General features: G+C 50.6%; 4 protein-coding genes across 4 annotated transcripts; 3 read left to right on the plus strand and 1 right to left on the minus strand.

Moving 5' to 3' along the window:
* Window positions 1-172: 172 nt before the first annotated feature.
* Window positions 173-6,524, minus strand: N7466_001131 (Transcription factor; the record flags this gene model as incomplete). Its single annotated transcript, XM_057160529.1, has 9 exons — window positions 173-1,007; window positions 1,058-1,370; window positions 1,427-1,903; window positions 1,952-2,033; window positions 2,095-2,488; window positions 2,654-2,707; window positions 2,796-2,844; window positions 3,997-4,693; window positions 4,797-6,524. The coding sequence occupies 9 exons, from the start codon at window positions 6,522-6,524 to the stop codon at window positions 173-175; spliced, it is 4,629 nt and encodes a 1,542-aa protein (XP_057026777.1).
* Window positions 6,525-7,185: 661 nt separating this feature from the next.
* N7466_001132 (Small GTPase superfamily ARF/SAR type) lies at window positions 7,186-8,017 on the plus strand (the record flags this gene model as incomplete). Its single annotated transcript, XM_057160530.1, has 5 exons — window positions 7,186-7,244; window positions 7,301-7,411; window positions 7,475-7,491; window positions 7,539-7,813; window positions 7,886-8,017. The coding sequence occupies 5 exons, from the start codon at window positions 7,186-7,188 to the stop codon at window positions 8,015-8,017; spliced, it is 594 nt and encodes a 197-aa protein (XP_057026778.1).
* A 926-nt stretch (window positions 8,018-8,943) lies between these two features.
* N7466_001133 (putative gelsolin repeat protein) lies at window positions 8,944-13,930 on the plus strand (the record flags this gene model as incomplete). The annotated part of the gene is made up of 2 exons (XM_057160531.1): window positions 8,944-9,106; window positions 9,240-13,930. 2 exons carry the CDS (start codon window positions 8,944-8,946, stop codon window positions 13,928-13,930), a joined length of 4,854 nt encoding a protein of 1,617 aa, XP_057026779.1.
* An 862-nt stretch (window positions 13,931-14,792) lies between these two features.
* On the plus strand, window positions 14,793-16,517 carry N7466_001134 (D-arabinono-1,4-lactone oxidase; the record flags this gene model as incomplete). The annotated part of the gene is made up of 1 exon (XM_057160532.1): window positions 14,793-16,517. One exon carries the CDS (start codon window positions 14,793-14,795, stop codon window positions 16,515-16,517), a length of 1,725 nt encoding a protein of 574 aa, XP_057026780.1.
* Between the last annotated feature and the right edge of the window lie 301 nt (window positions 16,518-16,818).

Raw genomic sequence — 16,818 nt, forward strand, 5'->3', positions numbered from 1 at the left:
AGTCTGGTATATACACACCAATCAGATCCAAACTTGGAACATTTGAACAAGTGGAAAACAATCGAAAGGATCCGCTAAGCTTTTGACAAGAATTTTGCATCGCTACCTAAAACCAATTGGGAATCATCTTTTTAGTTCATCAATCGCGTCGTATCGAAACCCCAATCCCCAATCACTGGCTTTGATTATGCCAATTCGTCTCAAATGGAGAGGTCATATTTGTCGTGATCGGCTGTGCATACGAAAATGCCTCGAAAACTTCAGGCGTGATCTCATACGATCGCGGATCATCAACAGACATGACCGCATTGGACATGCCACCGAGTAAATGTGTCGGGGGCATTTGGGGCATTTCACCCATCTGTGAGAGATCGAAGCCTGAAACGGGTTGTTGGAAATTATAGCCAGACATCATTGGAGCCGTTGTATTGGGAGCCGGGGTGCCCATGGTGGCCCGACTTTGTTGTCGTTGATGTTGCTGATGTTGCTGGTGTTGTTGTTGGTGGCTCGGGGAGACGTGACGAGAAGGGTTACTGCTGACGGAGGGAGATTGACTGTGGGGTGTTGAGTGGGGTCGCGGCTGGGGAGGTGGGTGATGGGGTTTTTCGGGATTCGGTGGGGCGTGGATATCAATATGGAGCTTTTGGAGCTCTTGGTATACCAGGTTTAGGGCGGTTGCCATGACTGGGTTGGTAACCTTGACTCGCTCCAGGGCGAGAATGCAGAACTTGAGCTTGTCGAGTGTGCCCGGTGCAGCGTATTTCAGGGCCTGGATTTCAAGGAGAAATATCGAGGCCGCGGTGTAGATGCTATAGGAAAGGGAGAGAACGACGTGGCTGTCTCCATATGTTCGACGGTATAGATCGAATAAGGATAGGATCGATGTTGCGGAGGCCATGCATTGGACGAGATGGCTTGTGTCGTATGGTTCTTGGCGAGTCTGTAGCAAAGCGCGAGAACATAGTATTGGGCGGTGGAGCAGGATATTGACCGTATGGTATAAGCAGCTGAATGGGATTAGCATTGTGCCTTGCAGAAAAAGGAAAGAATAACGTACTTCAATGTCATTATATGGCTTGGTGGGCAGTATGGAGGCAGATCGGTGGCCACCAGTCTCAAATAGTCTGGAAGTTCATCCCACCACTCCCCGAGGTTCTTGGCCTGCTCTTGAACGCACTCGAAGAATTCAGCCTCGGTACTTTGCCGCATTGGGTCATAGATGTGGACGAGGATCTGGTTTAGGATTTCTGCCAGTCCACACATCCTCATAAAGCACGAGGTTGAATGTGCCTGCGTCGGTGGATATTGTGCTCCATCAGGAAAAGTCACACCATGAGGTGTCCAGATTTCAATTTCTGATGTGTCGTCCACTGAATTTTGTCAGTCGGAGTAGGATGAGGTTTTTGGGTAGAAGCGGAAAACTTACATATCATTCGCGGCGGGCTCACTCGAGAATGCTGCATCACTGGGGCCCGACCGAAATACAAAGCTACAATCTTATCCCAGAAGTAGCAGCTCCAAAACAATCGGTTTCGGATTTCAATATCCTCATCTGACAACTGCGCTGTTCCAGGATATTTCCGACTGTCGATGGAAATTCCAAGATCGTCTAGCAATCGGAATGCCATTCCACTATATAGCCATGCCTGTGTTCGGTTACCACGGCCGCACTCTTGCGCACTGAGAAGGAGGAGTGTTTGAATTGTGGGGATTTCCGCGTAGCCACTCTGAAGTGTCTCGAAGAGTCCGGATCGTGCACGTTGGTAGAACTGTGCTCCGCCGTCAAAGGATTCGAGAAGGGGGCCCATCTGAGGCTCTTCTTTGCACCATCGTACGGAATGGGATAGGATAGCGTTTAGTAGGACATCCGAATAGTAAGGGCCGTTTAGCTTCATATCGCCTGCTAGCTAATCAGTCAAGGGCAGGTCATAAGTGAGTAGGGTAAACGAACGGGTAAATGCTGGACGATATACAAAGTTGAACAAGGGTTGAATCCAGCACCAATGCGAATCGATGAGGTATTGAAACGGTTCCTAGAATTAAATATGAGGTCAGTTCAAATCTCTTGATCCCAGGGATAGAGGAGAAACTTACCGGCATCGTCGCCATCTGCTCGAATGCTCGCTCTCGCCACGCACTGTTAATTAATCGCTCCTTGCGGGCCTCTAGCTCCTGGGCAAAATGTAAAGTTGATGCGGTCTCATTCACAGCGCCACTGGGCAGCTGGAACAAACTGGTTGGTCCATGAAATGAGATGCGACCGTCATTCTCCACATTCAACCCATCGAACTCCCTCGCAAGTTCACCCGTCTCATCATGCTCCATCTTAATCCTGCGTCCAGCGCTGGAGCTCGACTCGGCCACCGAAGCCGGTGAGCTGACCTTCCTGGCATCGACATCGACATTTTGATTGCGGAGCTTGGACAGCGCATCCTCCAGTTGTGCGACCCTCGTTTCGAGTTGTTTGGTGTAAGATAATGTCGGAGCTCTGGATGGCTATTAGTTTTGAACCAGAGCAAAAAAGGACGAAAGAAACAATCAAGAAATTCAAGACGTCAAGAGGATAGGTAAAAATAAATATAAAATAAAAGGCGGGGGATCAGCCAAGCGGAAGTTGACCGGTCGCAGTCACTCACAAGCTGTAGACGCAGACCTCCCCACGGGCGGCGCATCGTGAACAAGACGGAGAAGCTCCGTTACACTTGACCTATATAGCTCCATTGATCAGCCTATGGGAACGATGCCTCGGAGCAACTATCCGAGATTCAATATAAAGGAATTATGCGCATGCCCACCTTACGCTTGCGGCACGCTTCACATGAGAAGGCGCTTTTCCGCGGAAGACTTGTCTTCAAAGGCAGATCGCTCATGCTTGAAGAACCCTCGACACCCATGACGCAACCTTCACGGGGTACCGCGGCACGCGACCTCCATTGGCATTCAATAAAGGAAAAAGGAAAGTAGCGATCTTCTTTTTTTTGGGATTATTTGGTAAGATAGCACTTGAGCACACAAGGGTAAAAGAGGGGAAAAAAGACGAAGCAAGGGGAGAATGTCGGAATTGGAGAGTTACGGAGGGGAACTCGGCGAAATTTTGGCCCCAAGAGATTCAATAAGGAAACTGGGCGTGGGGCTTTTACCCTTTAGGCAAACGATATCGCGGGGGGTTTTTTGGAGATTTTTGGAGATTTTTTAGAAAGAAAAGAAACAAGTGTTAATAGAAAAAAACTAATTGAAAACTCTGTGTTTTTTTTTGTTTTTTTTGTTTTTTTTTTTCTTGATTTGATTTCTGAATTCTACTGCATAGGTATATTCAAAGTACTAAGAAGCCGGTTTTAGCTTGGAATAAGGCTTTCTTAGTCCGTAGAACAAGCCAGAGAAAGGATTCACCAGTTCCGCTTTGGGCTTCACCTTCCCGATTATCGTTGGCTTATATGCAGGGCGTTCCTACTAGCTTTCCTAGTGCCGTTTTAGAGTGTTTTTTAAGTCAACTCGGGCGAGAGAGAGTTTGAAAAATGAAAAAAAAAAAAAACAAGAGAAAAAAAAACAATAGAATAGACTAGAAACAAGAAAGAATATCTGGAAGATCAGATAGAATTGTGGATATGGATATATGCCCAATGTGGCCCGTACCTGTCTTAAGGCATACAAGTAGAGTTGAAACTAAGAGAAATAGAGGTCGATCGGAAAATGGACTATCACACATTGGCTTTTCTTTCCCCACTGCAAAATCCACCATTTGAAACGAGATTACGAGAAGACAATGATAAACTCATGTGTGAAGTGAAACATTCCAATCATCAAGCTGCATATAACATTTGAATATGATCTGTGCCATTGGAAACATTGAATTGGAATTTTCTATACAAAAAAAACTGGGTGGTTTCCTTATAGGAAGCAGTGCACCCTATATATGATTGCGCCTGGTATCCAAACATTTTAAAGATACAATTGAGGGACTTTATTTCCTGCCCTTGCCCTTGCCCTGGGGTTTACCCGATGGCTTGCCCTTGCCCTTCTTCTTTTCCTTGCCCTTTGCATGAGGCGCATCTCGGGCGTCTCGCTCCGCCTTGCCCTTTTTCCACCCAATGTTGCCATCGTGGCGCATCTGCGCATCATCCAATCGTTTCATATCCTTGTTACTAAGCTTGACCTTCTTAGATTGAGCGTTGGGCCCGTTGAGTGCCTCCGCACCCGCCTGCTTAGCCGTCCGTTTTTGTTGCTCCGATTCGAACCAGGTACGCTTGGGTCGGGACATGATTTCCGCTCCGTGCTTCATCATGTTATCTCCCTTGTTCACTTGCATCTCGGCCTGTGACAGTTGCTTCTCAAGCTTCTCCTCTTGAAGGACTTCCTCAATCTCACCCTCGAGATCGACTGCCTTCTGGGCCCACTCGTCAGCCGTCGCTGTCTCGACCACCCGACTGACAATCTTGGCACCCTGGGATTTACCGGCCTTCACGGCTGCCTTGACAACCTTACGGTCGGGTTCGGCGGCGATTGTGCAGGCCCGACCGGTGCGACCGGCACGAGCGGTACGACCGACACGATGCACGTAAATTTCGTGGCTCTGCGGGGCCTCGTAGTTGATAACGGTCTCCACACCCTTGATATCGAGACCACGGGAGGCGACATCGGTCGCAAGGAGATAGGCCACCTTGCCGTCTCGGAAGTTCTCAACACTCTTGATACGCTATAGATTAAAAATAATAATTAGCATTTGTTGATCCTGGTGGAAATACGCGACTGCGACGTAAAGATAGAGGGGGTTTTCTTTTCTTGAGTCGGAAACATACCTGGTCTTGGCTCAAACTACCGTGCAATTCGGCCGCCTTCAAGCCCATGAGAGCAAAGATGATGCGTACCCGATGCGCCTCCTTCTTTTGTCGGAAAAAGACGATAACGCGCCCAGTGTAGATTTCCTTGCACAGGTACAGCAGATATCCGAGACGCTTATCCTCACGACCAGGACGTAATCGGACAAATTCTTGGGTCAAGGTTACGACAGTCTGCTTCTTGGCATCCACCATCAACCGCATAGGACGATTCAAGCCAACACGGATAAGGCTGTCAATCTTCTCAGTCATAGTAGCGGAGAACAACATGGTTTGACGAGACTTGGGGATAGTGGTCAAGATCTCGTTCAACTCGTCCGCGAATCCGTCTTCAAGCATACGATCGGCTTCATCAAGAACGAGAATCTCAAGGGTATCAACAGTAAAGCTGGGGGAATTGCGCATGTGATCAATGAAACGACCGGGCGTGGCGATAATAACATCAGGGCGCTTCTTAAGGATGTTTTCCTGCTCACGGAGACTGAAACCACCAACAAGTTGACAGAAGGTGACGTCGGTGAAGGTAGCCAGCTTGACGGCGACGTTGTAACATTGCACCGCCAACTCACGGGTGGGCATTAGAACAACGACACGAGAAGTAGGGGTTTTGCGAGGGCGGAAGAGTAGACGTTCGAGAATGGGGACAATGAAAGCACCAGTCTTTCCGGAACCGGTCACGGCACTACCGACAATATCCTTGCCCAGAAGTGCTACGGGAATGGCCTTGCGCTGAATTGGTGTGGGATCTGTGAAACCAACCGAGGCGAGACCTCGGAGAATAGGACGAGAAAGGTTGAAGTCTTGGAATGTGCTCTTGTTGTCGGTCTTGCCGTCGGTCTTCTCTTCGGGAGCGAAGAACGCCTTGCGCTTCGCTGCCTCCTCGGCGTCCACCTCACTCTCATCATCGGATGCATCCTCGCGGTCAGAGACGTCGTCGGGGTGGTTAACGGGGGTAGCGACGGAGTCGTTGTCAGATGCAGCATCGTCGTCTTCATCGTCTTCGTCGTCGCTTCCTTCCTCTTCCTCGTCGTTGTCTTCGGGGCCCGAGGGACCCTCAGCTTCGCTCTCTTCAGCATCATCAGCACCCATACCAAAGGCATCATCGGCCATCAATTCATCGTCTTTGAAATCGACCTCGACACCACCATCTTCGTCGGCACTTTCCACGCCTTCAAATACAGGCTCCGCGGCGTCCTTCTTCTTCTGCTTCTTCGCAGCAGCGGCATCCTTCTTCTCCTTTCTCCGTGTGATAATATCATCGATGTCGACGGCCTTCTTATCTCCACCGGGACCATTCTGCTTGGAATCCTCGAGACCCCATCCGTCAAAGCCTTCGGTAACGTTGTTTGTCGCCAAACCAGCAACATCGAACTCAAAATCGGGGTTCAATGCGCCATCATCATCACCGGCTGGAGCTTCCTCATTGTCTTCCTCCTCTTCCTCCTCCTCCTCACTCTCCTCGACTGGCGCAGCTTTGCCCTTGCCCTTGCCCTTCTTCTTGTCCTTGTTCTGCTGCTTCAGCTTCTTGTTCTTTCCCTTGGAGGTCTCAGCCTCGCGCTTGCGCTTCTTGTTGTCGCTGGCATCGGCCGCGCCGTTCATCTCGTCTCCTTCCTCCTCGTCATCGTCGAAACGGGGGACATCCTCCTCGTCGGACAAGGTAAAGACAAAGTCGTCGTCTTTTGGAGCCATGATGGAGGCAATTGGCGAGGAATGGATTCACTCGCGTAGATACTTGGAATAAGTATCTCTTGCCTCAATAGGATAATTTTCCAATAAATGGAGTGAATAAAGCAATTGGATCTCTAGATACTCAACCCGTAATCTCTAGGAAGAAATCAACAGGCGGTGTGCGGAGAAAAAATTGGTTGGCAGAAAAAAATATTGGGCGATAAGAGGATCACGTAAGCCATAGTGGGGACAGATATAGTAGCTTGGCTGCTTGATATTGACTGAGCTTGTTGTCAGTTGCCAGTTAGCAACTTCAATATGTTTACACCGGCACTATTGTAGAAGAAATTGTAACCGCTTTGCTCTGTTATTTATATACAAGGTAAGGAGACCAGATAAGGCTATACTGCCGTCTATAATCAATTTATCAAGTGGATTAGTGCGGCCACCAATCGTCAACTAATTTGTTTTTGAGCTCTCGATTCCAGTAAATTATAATTTCATTCTGTAGAAATTTCCAAGCTTATATTTGCCAGTATAATCATCAATCGCCAAGGATTATGGTAAGTGTGGTTGATCTATACAAAGGTAGAAGCGGAACGGTCACGTCCACAATCAGTCTTTATCCGCTACACAATCTTGCTCTTCACATCGCTTACTGGATATCAGACCACTCAGCATAATGCTATCTATCTTGCGCAAAGCTCGTCTAAAGGACAAGGAAATGCGAGTATTAATGCTGTTAGTGCCTTATAATCCATCGCTGAGGGATGGGGGTCGGCTAATACAGGGTATAGAGGACTCGATAATGCGGGCAAAACCACCATTGTGAAAAGAATCATGAATGAGGATGTCACCACCGTCAGTCCAACATTGGGCTTTATCATTAAGACTATTGATTTCATGGGGTGAGTACTGGAACTTCGATCCTTCTATAAAAAAATTGTCTTATGCTTACTGACTCAACCTAGATATAAATTGAACATTTGTGAGTCGCACTACGGGTGGCATCGATGAGAGACTGACTTGAAGCAGGGGATGTGGGTGGACAAAAGACACTACGCTCCTACTGGAAAAATTATTTTGAAAAGACCGATACTTTGGTCTGGGTTGTGGATGCAACCGATCGACTCCGGGTGGAGGATTGTCGTGAAGAGCTGGCTGGGCTGCTGCTGGAGGAGGTTTGGTCCCCACCTAAATTCTCGGGATCCCGAGCTAACCTCCGACAGCGATTGACGGGTGCCAGTCTGTTGGTGTTCTTGAACAAAACAGATGTGGAACATTGCATGGATGAGGAAGAGGTGCGAGAGGTACGTGATGTTTTGTTTTCTTGATTTCTATCCCCAGTGATTCGCGGGATTGAACTGATGGATCCCTCACAGCGCCTTGGGCTGGATTCAATCAAAACCCATAAATGGACTATCCTCCCATGCAGTGCTATGACAGGACAAAACTTGAATGAAGGGTTGGAGTGGGTGGTACAGGATGCGAAAGACCGATTGTTCCTCTACTAACATGGCTTCGAATACATGATTTATTGTTGCCCCGGAGGATCTTCATATGGCACTTTCGGGAATATATTCCAACCTGGGAGGGTTATTGGCTCCGTGACCTGGTTGTCTGGTTGAGCCAGGGTAGGAAACTTCCATGCGGTGTAGCGTTGGACTTTTGAATCCAAGTTGAGATCCAAGTTGAGTTCTAATTCTAAAGGGTTTAACCTTGGTTTTTTTTCACCATCTTTTTAGCGGTCCTGCCCAACGGACGACCGCATATGCCCGAAAGATATGGATTCATAGCAAATTCTCCGATACCTTACGCATTGAACCCGTCGACTGCATACTAGACTTAAGTGGTTGAACGATGCATGTAGGACTTGAGTAGAAAAACCAATACATTCCATGTTAGAACTGCATGTACTCTGTACCTGATTGATAGATCAGATATACTAGCGTCCCCCTTTTTTTTTAAGGGAAAGAAAAAAAAATCCATCATTTCGTCATTGCGGCGAAATTCCATGGGACTAAAATTGAAAGCCGAACAACCAGCGGGGCGTGAACCTGGAAGCGATCCGCTCCACAAAACCTTAGTAAACAAACAAAACGTAAATATACCAAAATGTTTAAAATTTTCAAAAAAAAAGAGGTCCAAAAATGGCCTCGGGATAGTCAAGTAGCTTAGATCAGTCCCATTAATTAAATATAGAAAATGGATCCTTGTGAGAACTTTTGGAGCAAAGGGATGCAAAATGGAGATCGGAGGAGCCAATGACTTGCGATGGATCGCGCGCATCCCCATTTCAATTTAAGCAGGGCGGAGACACACCTCAGCCCTTGGCTTCTTCCTTCCTCCCACTCTTTTCCCCTCCCTTATACAACTCCCCCCCTCTCCCCCAAATACAACTAGGAGAGATTCCCGCTTGGCGGAAACGCGCAACGGGATCATGACGACCACCAAGAGTCCAGATGGTCCGGAGGACGTGAACGATTTCCTACTGCGCATTCGGGAACTCGGCGAGCGTCGTGACAAAGAAGATGACGAGCGCACTAAGCGACTGGAGGATGAGATCTTGCAAGGCCGCAAAGAAAGACAAGCCCGTCGAGCTGGTACACACTGCCCCTCCCTTCAGTTCTTGGCTCCGTTATCCTTGCGGGCGCTGGCGTAGCCAGAACCCCGCGCTATTTTGGCGTCATGACCCACCCACCATTTTCCCACGAGATACTGACCAGATGAAACCAGAGCGAGCACGATCGATTGCCGGATCTTCCATTGCCAGTTCCCCTACCCTGAATCCCTTAAGACTGAGCGTTTCATCCATCGACCCCCCAGAACTACTCGAACCGACCGTACAGACCCCGGATCCCGAGCCATTCAGCCGAGCAAAACCAAGTCAAGATCCGGAGCCGTTTTACACCACAAATTCCAGGCGAGGATCGGTTCAAGAGATGGAATCCGGCTCTCCACGAACAGTGCCCGCCCTGGGGGGCCGAAGTCGTGCGGGGACCTTGTCGTGGCAGCAACGCCCGTCTTCGCGTGATTTTGCGACGAATAGATCACCAGGCTCGACATCACCGACTCGATCCAGTCACCTGCGAAATGAATCCACGGCGTCGAACGAGAACCAAATGTCGCGGGCTTCGATAGCTCTGTCGCTTTCGTCGAAAGACCCATCTTGGTTTCGACAGACCGCGGACCGCGGATTGGGATCACCTGCATTTCTAAAGTCAGAGGAACGGTCAGAAGACCACGTGGATTTAGGACCGAGTCGTCAGTTGCCAGGCATGGATGTTGAGTCAACAGTTGAACCGGAGAAATTCGAGACAGCGGAGGAAAAGTCACCATCCCGGCCACAGACAGCGTCGACGGTCGGGGAGAGCAATGTGAGCAATCGATATTCAAGTGTGTCGTCGCTTTCACCGGCCACTGGTCTAGGCTCGCCAGTGGCAATGACAGAGGCCCCGAAGTTGGACCCTGCGCAAACCGAGATGCAGACAGACGAACCGGCCCTACCACCGTCTCCCACGCAGCGGCGAATGTCACCGGAGCGAGCTCGTTCGACTTCTCCTACTAAAGGTCTCGGTGGATTTGTACAGAGTGCTATGATGAGGCGATCCGACAGTGTATCAAAACGATGGAGCGCTCAGCTTCCACAGGGTCTGAGCCGAAGCAACTCCATTGTTAGCAACCGAAACAGTGTTGCGGCTCCTAGCCTCACGGCCAGCTTCAGTGACATGACACCTACCACCTCTCGAACCAACCGGGAAACTGCGCCAGCACCTACAGAGCGACCCGGCTCGAGCCACACTGAAGCATCTGTGCAACCGTCAGAAACGACTGAGAGACCGACTACTCCTTCGTTCTCGGGGAAATACGACGCCATGCGCTCTGAAGGAAGTCCTAGCAGACCTCCATTATATGGCCACGCTAGATCTACCAGCTCAGTGACCGCGGACAGTTTTGGTGGCGATAGTCCATCAAGCCCATTCACGTCGAGAACTATGGACCCTAGACGCTGGAGCCCGACCAAATCCACCTGGCTGGAGAGTGCACTCAACCGACCGGAATCACGGCAGTCAAAGCCACCCCCACCGCAGCCGTCGTGGCAACAACAAGCGCGACAATCTAGAGGCAGTGTGGATTTTGGCCGAGCGAGTACCTTCAAAGAAGTCACACCGGTGGGCTTGATGCGAACACCACCGCCAGGTGGTCATTTCAAAAAGCCTAGCATTTCTGGAACTCCATCCGTGCTTGGCAGTCCAAGTGTGACCAAAAAACCGACAGTACCGGACTCCCCGCCATCTGCCTTGGAATCTGAACCACTGCGGACGAAGTCCGTTTCTGAGATTGAGCCTCAGCCTGAGCTTGAGCCCGAGGGCCCCGAGGTCCTGGAGGTCCCAGAGGTCGTAGAGGAAAAAGAAGAAGACGAAGCAGAAGAAGAGCCGGTTCTTTCAGCTTCGCCAGAAAAAGAAACGCAGGAGCCCCAAGAAAAGCCACCAGTGGAAGAGTTTGAGGTCAGTTCAAGGCTCGCGTCAATTCGTAAGCCTGCTGCACTGAGTCCCAAGCCTAATTTCTCGCTCCCTACACGAGAGCCACTTTCACCAAAGCCCAAGCTTCAATCTCCAGTTGTCGACTTCCGTGGAAATTTGCGCAAACGTGATGTTGCTCAAGATAAGGGCAAGGAAACAGAGCCCGAATTCAAGAATGTATTTGGAAAACTTAAGAAAACAGAGACTCGAAACTACGTGGCTCCGGATGCTCTCAAGAGCAACATTCTTCGCGGCAAGTCCGCCTTGAACGCGACCGGTGGCCCGAAGAAGACCCAGCGAGTCGATGATTTCAAGGAGAGTCTTGTGAGTCAAAAGGAGGCAATGAAAGCTGGAGGAGGCTCGATTCGACGAAACACTGTGGGAGAACAGGATACACCAAAGCCAGCCGAACCTGTTCCAGAGGCCCTTGCGAAGCGTAACCTCATGACGAAGACGAACAGTATCCGGAAAACAAACCCTGAAATACAGAGCCCTACCGCTGCTCCAGAGCTCAGCCCTACACGATCTTTCCGATCACAACTATCACCTGTATCTCGTCCCAGTTCGGGTGAGGTTCAGGAAGCATCCCCGGTTGCTAGCGAGCCAAAATTTGCAGACTTGGAGTTTGGCCTTAGCCCCAGCCTCGAGACTGACAAAAACTATATGGAGGAGGCTTTTAGGCCAATCATGAAGACAGAACGAGAGCCTTCAATCGATACCATTCGCTCGGCTCGTAGCTTGCCGTCGCCCGAGGCTGTCGATACCGCGAGCATGGCTACAACAACACATGTCTCTGCCGCTAAAGGAAAACTTGCAGGCCGAATCAACCCCGCACTAGCGGGCCTTCTCTCTCGGGGGCCTCCAAGTCCAGCCGAAGGACCCAAGAAAGAGCTGCCCGTGCCAGCCTCTGGAGATGCCTCTCCCGCCCTGCCATCTGCGCCTCTCACCCACGCGACCAAGGGTCGTGCGAGGGGGCCCAAGCGACGAGCACCCAAGGGGGCCGCTGCTTCCACTGCCTCACCTGCTGAGGATATCAAGGAGGTTGGTGCCATCTCATCTCCTGAAGTCGAAATATCTCAGACTATTCCCGAGCCTTCAGTTTCTCCGGAAGCGATCTCGGAGAATAAGTCAACAGACAACGTGGTTCTCGATACTGAAACCGCACAAATAGGGAGCCCCTACCTCAAGCAATTTCCAGGAGTAAAGACCAGCTTCCAGGATGTTCTCAACGGCGGACTGCAACGACTGAGAAACTTATCGCCCACTTCTCCCAAAGAGTTCAACCCCATTAGCCCGAACGAGCGCGTCTCTCGCGATTTCGAATCGACCAGAGACGCCAGCCCATCAAGTAGACCCCCTGTCCCACCGAAACCAAGCTCATCACCCTCGCCATCTCCATCACCATCCAGTCCCTCGTCGCGATTCCAGTGGGGCCAAGCACGATACATTTCATCATCGCCCTCTCCACTTCGCATGAGCTCCCGAGAAATCCAAAAAGATTTGCCTTCAACGCCTTCTCCGAAAATCACCCCAGGGGTCATGGTTGCAGACTCTTCACCACAGAGCAAGGTTAGCGGCTCACCACCAGTGCCACCTAAAAAGACCGGTGTCTCTCTCGCAAAGCCAATCGATCCTCGCAATAGACTTTCGCGAAAGATGTCCGCGCCTTCCCTAGTGGCCCAGGCTGCGGAAGCCCGGGAGGTCATCGGAGGTTTCTTCAAGTCATTTCCTAATCCACGAGACCGGATGGACATTGACCCGCAATTGATGTTGTCAAGCAAACTGGATGACACCAAGATTCGAACTGTGAAGCGACAGATTTGGGAAATGACAGGCGATGGAAAGAAGCAAGAGCTGCCTATCAACCAGGAGTATGTTTTGTACGAGGGTAGCATGTACGTGTGCGTGCATTTATTCGAAGCAGATGGCGGTAACCACGCTGAAGTCTACCTGTGGTGTGGAGACGACGTTCCAGAAGCGGCTCTGGATGACGCCCAGCTATTTGCCCGTAAAGTAGCCCGCGAGAACGGCTGCAAGCTACAAGTGACCCGTCAGGGCAAGGAGCGTATGCGCTTTATCCAAGCCCTTGGTGGCATTATCATCACTCGCCGTGGATCTAGCTCTCGCTTGACTTCATCTTCCTTGTACATGCTCTGCGGCCGCAAACATCTGGGACAAATGGCCTTTGATGAAGTCGACTACTCGCTCCGCAATTTGTGCTCTGGGTTCCCGTTCGTGATTTCAGCACCATTTGGCAAGCTTTACCTGTGGAAGGGCAAGGGCAGTGGGCCCGAGGAAACCGGCGCAGCTCGGCTGATTAGCATGGATCTCGGGTTAACCGGCGAATTCGAAGAAGTGGGCGAGGGCGAAGAGCCTGAAACTTTCTTTGAGGACTTTGCAGGCTCTAACGAAACCAACGCGCTGCTGACAGCTGATTACTGGCGACTGAAGCCGAAGTTCGATCATTTCCGGACCCGTCTTCTTCGGATTGACCACGAGCTGGGCCAGCCAACTCGTTTCTGGATGCGTCGTCCTGGCTCTGGCTCACCGACTGTTCGCCCGAACGATACGGTTCAGGAGATTGAACCCTTCTGCTACCGAGACTTGACGGACAAGGATGTCTATGTCTTGGATACCTTCTTCGAGATCTATGTCATTGTCGGTGAACAAGCATTCCAAAAGTCCGCAGACTTTGCATCTGCCGTGGTCTTCGCACACGAGTACGGTATACTTGCTGCCTCGCTCCAAGACCGACCTTTCATCCCCAAGAGCTTCGTGTCGCTCGGTGGTATCCCAGACCGATGCCAAAGCGCATTCCGCAAATGGAACATATCCTCTCTTCACGCCCCCTGCGTTTTCCCTCTTGACGTGGCGATTGAAGCGATCCGTTCTCCGGCCAACTAAGAGACATCCTGTGTGTGTCTTTACTGTTTTATTTACGTATTGCATTTCATTTTTTCTATCTTGCCTATTTTTCTTTGCTCTCTTTTTATTTTTGTTCTCATATTGTTTTATTTTGTCCTCTTATTTCTTTGTGCATATTTCGGCCCTGTAAAGAGAGCATTCACGGGTGGCTGGAGTCTTTACCATCATTGTTTCCCTAGAGGAGCATCGGGAGCATCTGGGTTGTATGTGTCACATTTTGCAAGCATTTTATCCATATACTATGTAAAGTCATGGGGAAAAACTGATTCTTTTCATGTTACGAATATCTTGAACATTTGAACTCTGTATACTTGTCCTCTTCCAAGGTTGAGCTGTAAACGAGAACGAGTCAGAAGACATAATCTAAGTGCATGACTAGTTAGCCGGAAGAATTAACACGGCGTGGATCATTGGCTTATCGATGATGAGGCTGCAGATAACTAGTAAACTTTTGGCGGGAGAATTCCAAGGTTACTAGTACTCACAGGGATTTGAATTTATAAGCATGGTACACAGCAGGATAAAAAAAAAAAAAAAAAAAAAAAAAAAAGAAGAGCCTGGACATTGTGAAACACTGGAGACCAGCTTTAGAAAGCTAGATAAATTAAACCAGAGACGAAAAGTTGAAGTGAATATAAAAGAAGTCGGTACAGAAGTGGGGGAATAACTGGATATCAAAGCAAAGTGGGCCGATCAAACTTCTCATGTCGCCATACTAATCTTCTTTTAGCGTGATTTCTTTATCCCTTTTCTCCCCCACCAGACTTCACATCCCTACTTGGACAGATAATGTGATTGTGGTCTGCAACATGCCGTGATTGTCATACAGAGAAACAGCATCATGGACCCTCTCATCACTCGTGAGCTGTCTAAGCTCGACTCCGCGGTCCCATTCCGCGCGTCAACCGACCACGTCCACCATACCTGGGCCAAGACCTTCTACTCCCGACCGGAGCTCTACATTCGCCCGCAAACAATCCCTGAGATACAGCAGCTCGTCACCCTTGCCCGAAGATGTCGCCGCCGCCTGGTCACTGTCGGCAGTGGCCACTCCCCCTCCGATTTGACCTGCACCTCGTCCTGGCTCGTCAACCTTGATGACTTCAAGCGCATTCTTCACATCGACCCCACAACCCGCATGGTTACTGTCGAGGCCGGTATCCGACTATACGACTTGGGCAATCGACTGGAAGAACAGGGCTTGACATTGGAAAATCTGGGAAGCATTGATAGTCAGTCTATTGCGGGGGTCATTGCGACAGGAACACATGGAAGTTCTCTACGCCACGGATTGCTTTCGGAATGCATCGAATCATTGGCCCTGGTTCTACCGAACGGTCAGTTAGTGCGCTGTAGCGCTACTAGCAACGAGTCCCTCTTCCGCGCTGCCCTTGTTTCCCTGGGTGCCCTCGGCATCATCGTGGAGGTGACCTTCAAGGCGCGACCAGCGTTCAACATCGCTTGGCGCCAGGAGCGATATTCGTTATCGCAGGTGATCAGCGAGTGGACAACCGGACTATGGACGTCTCATGAATTCGTCCGCGTCTGGTGGATGCCATATGAGAAGGGCGCGATTGTCTGGCGAGCTGACCAAACCGATCTCCCGCTGCGCGCGGCCCCGAAGAACTTCTACGGCGAGTGGTTTGGATACCACGTCTACCACAACCTTTTAGCTCTGTCCTCATACTTCCCCCGAATTCTGCCGTGGGTGGAGTGGTTTGTCTTTGGCATGCAGTACGGTTTTCGACCAGGAACCACCGTCACGGAGGCGGTTGATCCGGCGCGCGACGGTCTGCTCATGAACTGTCTGTATTCGCAATTCGTCAACGAATGGGCTCTACCCTTGGAAAAGGGACCGGAGACCATCATCCGTCTCTCTGCTTGGCTGCATGGCGACAGCAAGACGGCGGGCATCCCGTTCTCCAGCAAGGGACTCTATGTGCACTGTCCGATCGAGGTGCGGGTGTCAGATTCGTCCAAGAATCCTCGCCCTCGTCCCTTCCTGGACCCTACCTGCCGTGATGGCCCAACACTCTACTTGAATGCGACACTCTACCGGCCTTACTTTCGGGATCCGCCGTGCCGACGACGCTTCTACGAGGCCTTTGAATGGCTCATGCGGGACATGGATGCCAAACCTCACTGGGCGAAGAATTTCTCGGTCCTCGGTCCCACCGAGCTTCACGGGCTGTATGGCGAGGACATGGACGAATGGATGAAGGTGCGTCAGGAGGTTGACCCCGAAGGAATGTTCCTAGGCGAGTGGCACCGCCGTCATCTGCCCCTTCTCACTTGGGGGGAGAATGCTGCCCGAAGCGAGTTGTCCCTTCTGGAAGGTGAGGGTGAGCGTCGCCCAGCTGGCACCCGTGGTGCGGGGGACGGGATCGAATGGATTGGGGAACGCCGGTACCAGGGTGGCCGTGAGCCGTCAGAGCCGGAGCAAGAGGTACACGACTTGCCGCCTGATCATCTGGCGTCTAGTTCGCCGACGAGCGAGGAGAGTTTTGATTTGCTTGCGAAAGGAGAAGCTAGTATTCTACTCCCCAATGTGAAACTCGGAGAATGATGTGAAAAGGGACAAGTGTTAGGCTCCCATGGAGGGGCAAAAGGGAGGCAAACAAATCAATAACCAACGATCAACAGCTCACCCCCTCCCCCTCGGAAATCTTACTTGATTCTTTTGTCCTTGGTTTTTGGGTGGGTGGACGGTCCGCCGTACCTCGTACCTGGGGCGTGCTTAGAGAAACGAAAGGCGTGAAAGAAACTACATTGTCCTGCTGATCTGACTCGCATTTTCTCCGAGGCTATTGGGTGATTGAGCTTGGGGGCGCTGCTGCATGGTGCATCACCTTTTCCCGACAGTAGGG

Source organism: Penicillium verhagenii (assembly GCF_028828195.1).
Source record: "Penicillium verhagenii strain IBT 33310 chromosome Unknown utg000002l_segment0_segment0, whole genome shotgun sequence".
Taxonomy (NCBI): Eukaryota; Fungi; Ascomycota; class Eurotiomycetes; order Eurotiales; family Aspergillaceae; genus Penicillium; species Penicillium verhagenii.